The 2,844-nt window shown below is 51.4% G+C and overlaps 1 protein-coding gene across 1 annotated transcript in view; it reads right to left on the bottom strand.

Annotated features, from left to right (window-relative positions):
* The window catches only part of LOC104988305 (ribosomal protein S6 kinase alpha-2-like), a 152,770-nt gene that overhangs the window by 63,841 nt on the left and 86,085 nt on the right, over nt 1–2,844 (bottom strand). The window contains exon 4 of the mRNA XM_010839590.1: nt 657–737. Coding sequence (XP_010837892.1) covers nt 657–737 — 81 coding nt within the window. The remainder of the gene's footprint in view (nt 1–656; nt 738–2,844) is intronic.

Below are 2,844 nucleotides of genomic sequence, written 5' to 3'. Positions count from 1 at the left end.
GCGACTGGACCATCCGGGACCACCCTGCCCTTCTCTGGAGCTGCTTCGGTGCAGCTCAGGGTTCAAGGACGCCCGCCGCCCGTTCCTCCTTTGAGGACCGCACTGGGGATGGGACAGCCTGGCTACTGCACCTGGTGGCCGTGGGGCTCGTGTCCTCGGTTTGGGCCCCGAGGGCCACAGGTAGGGGCGTGCGGTCTACGGTTCCGTCCCCGCCCACCACGAGCAAGGGCACGCCTCGGTCAGAGGGGTCTGTGGGCACGTGAGGGTCAAGAGAAAGCAATGCCGCGGCCACCGGACGGTCAGTCCAATGCTACCACTGGCCCATCACGTGGCATCTGTGTCCTACACAGAGCGTCTGGCTGGAGGGGCGCTGACACCCCCACACACTTGGATACTTCATTTACTGAACGTCAAGGCCAGAGCTTATAATGTTGGGGTTTTAGAAACGCAGGGCTTCCCTGGTGGCTCAGCTGGTGAAGCATCTGCCTGCAGTGCGGGAGATCTGGGCTCCATCCCTGGGTTGGGAAGAGCCCCTGGAGTAGGAAATGGCAACCCACTCCAGTATTCTTTCCTGGAGAAACCCATGGACAGAGGAGCCGGGTGGGCTACAGTCCAGGGGGTCGCAAAGAGTCGGACATGACTGAGCACACACAGACCATAATGAAGCTTTACGATGAAAGGGTGATTCACTTCTGCCAGGATGTCTCTCTCCATCTTTGACCTGACTCGGTCCCGAACTGCAAGACAGAAAAAAATGAAGACTTTCAAAGGCAGGAGTCAGGTTCTGGAGAATGTGGAACACAAAACTTTAGATATAGATAATTTCCCACTTTTTTTTTTGTCACAAACTTCTCAAACAGATACAGAAGTTTAAAGAGCAGGCTGAATGGCCACTCCTGAAGCCTCCACCTGGATTCAACAACTGCTCACATTCGACACATTTTCTCTTGCCCTCTCTTCCCCACACATACACACGTTTTAGCCAAAAGTCTGATAATAAATCATCGACACCATGACCTTCCACCCCAAGTGCACTTATAACACACGCAGCATCTCCTAAGAAGAGGACAGTCTCTTACATAACCCGAACACGACTGCCACCCCTGAGGAAACTAACCCTCATTCCATAACATCATCCAGCTCCCCGTCCACATCCCAGTCCTGCCCTAGGTCAGTCACAGCTGCTATTTTCCAGCACAGGGTTCTGTCAAGGTTCACACAGCACCTCTAATGGTTGCATTTCCTTATTCCTTTTGCTTCTGGAATAAAATGGCCCCACATCTTTCTCTCCTTGCGCTTTCTGTGGGCTTTTAGGGTTAAGCCCAGTTTTCTTGTAGATTGTCTCCGGTTGTGACTGATTATTGCCTTACTGGTTGCTATAACTCCCATATTTCTTATGAACCAAGGTTAGGTCTGGAGGCTTTTTAAGGTTGAGGCCAAACAGTTTTGGCAAAAACACCTCCGGGGTGACGCTGCAGGCCCCAGGGGCAGTGGGTGGGGCAGGGTTGCTGTGCTACCTCTGCTCAGGGCGCTGAACTCCGCTGGGTCAAGGCGGCAGGTCACCCGCCTCCCACTGGAAAAACGCACAGGTCGCTCTGTAAGTAAGCAGTAGCCTGAGGGACGACATTTTAGTACCGAATGGCCTGTGGGTTCCCTTACAATTCTTCATCAGTTAGCTTGCATACGGTCCTTGCTTAGGTCATTTAGGGTCACAAATCAGCCATTTTCTCATTTCCGATGGGACTAGGAATCAAGAGGAACACCCCTTCTCTCACTCTTCCTGGGGATAACTGTGAGCTATGGATTTTAAAACATGAGTCTGTTCTAACAAATCACAGTATCGTTCTTCTCAGTGCTGACACTGTCCAAAGTGTAGCCGTCTGGGAACACAGACGGAATAAGTTTTGAGGCAAAAATAAATGAAAAACAAAGTCACTGCTTGAGACTAAGAACAACGCCAAAATTCCCACGAGCAAACTGGTACACCCAGGGCAGTGTCCAGGTGACCTCCTACGGCCCCGTGTGTGTGAAGGCAGAAACTTCCCTCAGGAATTCCTAAGTGTGGCAAGTATGATGAATGTCACCCTCAGAATCGGGTATTTAAGTCATTCATTCTTTGGCCTTTTGACATGTACTTAAACCTGGGTCTCCTGCACTACAGGCAGATTCTTTACCATCTGAGCCACCAGGGAAGCCCTTTATTTAAGAAGTCCTTCCCAAAGGATGGCTATAATAGGGGGAAAAAACCCACAAAAAATGGAAAATAACAAGCATGAGTGAGGATGTGGAGAAGCTGGTGGGAGGGCGAAACGGTGCAGCCCCTGTGGAGAACCTCCTGGCAGCTCCTCACAAAGTTAAACACAGAAATACCACAGGACCCAGCGCACCCACTCCCCAAGAACCGAAGCAGAGGTTCCAGCAGATTGCGCACACCCATATCCACAGCAGTGTTAGTCACAAGAGCAAAAGAGACAGAGGCCACCCATGTGCCTACTGATGGATGGCTGAATAAACAAAAGGGGGCGTGGCCACGTGGTGGAATATTACTCAGCCCTGCAAGATAAAATTCGGACACACACTACAGCAGGGATAAGCCCTAGAAACACTATGCTAAGCAAAGTCGGCCAGACAAAAAAGGAGAAGCACCATACGATTCTACTCATGCAGGACTGCGGCTGCAAGAGAGGACGCCCTGCGGCAGAATCCCAACGGCTCCATCAGGATGCACCCCCAGCCCAAGCTCATTCACCACCCGGTAGTTCTTTCTTATTTATTTAGTTTTATGAAAGTATGGTTGCCAAGAGGTGGGGGGTGGTGGGGAGGGATGGAGCTGCCCTTGGTGGG

The sequence above is a fragment of the Bison bison genome, unplaced genomic scaffold (genome assembly GCF_000754665.1).
Source record: "Bison bison bison isolate TAMUID 2011002044 unplaced genomic scaffold, Bison_UMD1.0 scf7180017864122, whole genome shotgun sequence".
NCBI lineage: Eukaryota > Metazoa > Chordata > Mammalia > Artiodactyla > Bovidae > Bison > Bison bison.
The sequence above is the reverse complement of the archived record's forward strand: the minus strand, read 5'-3'. Positions and strand labels throughout refer to the sequence as shown.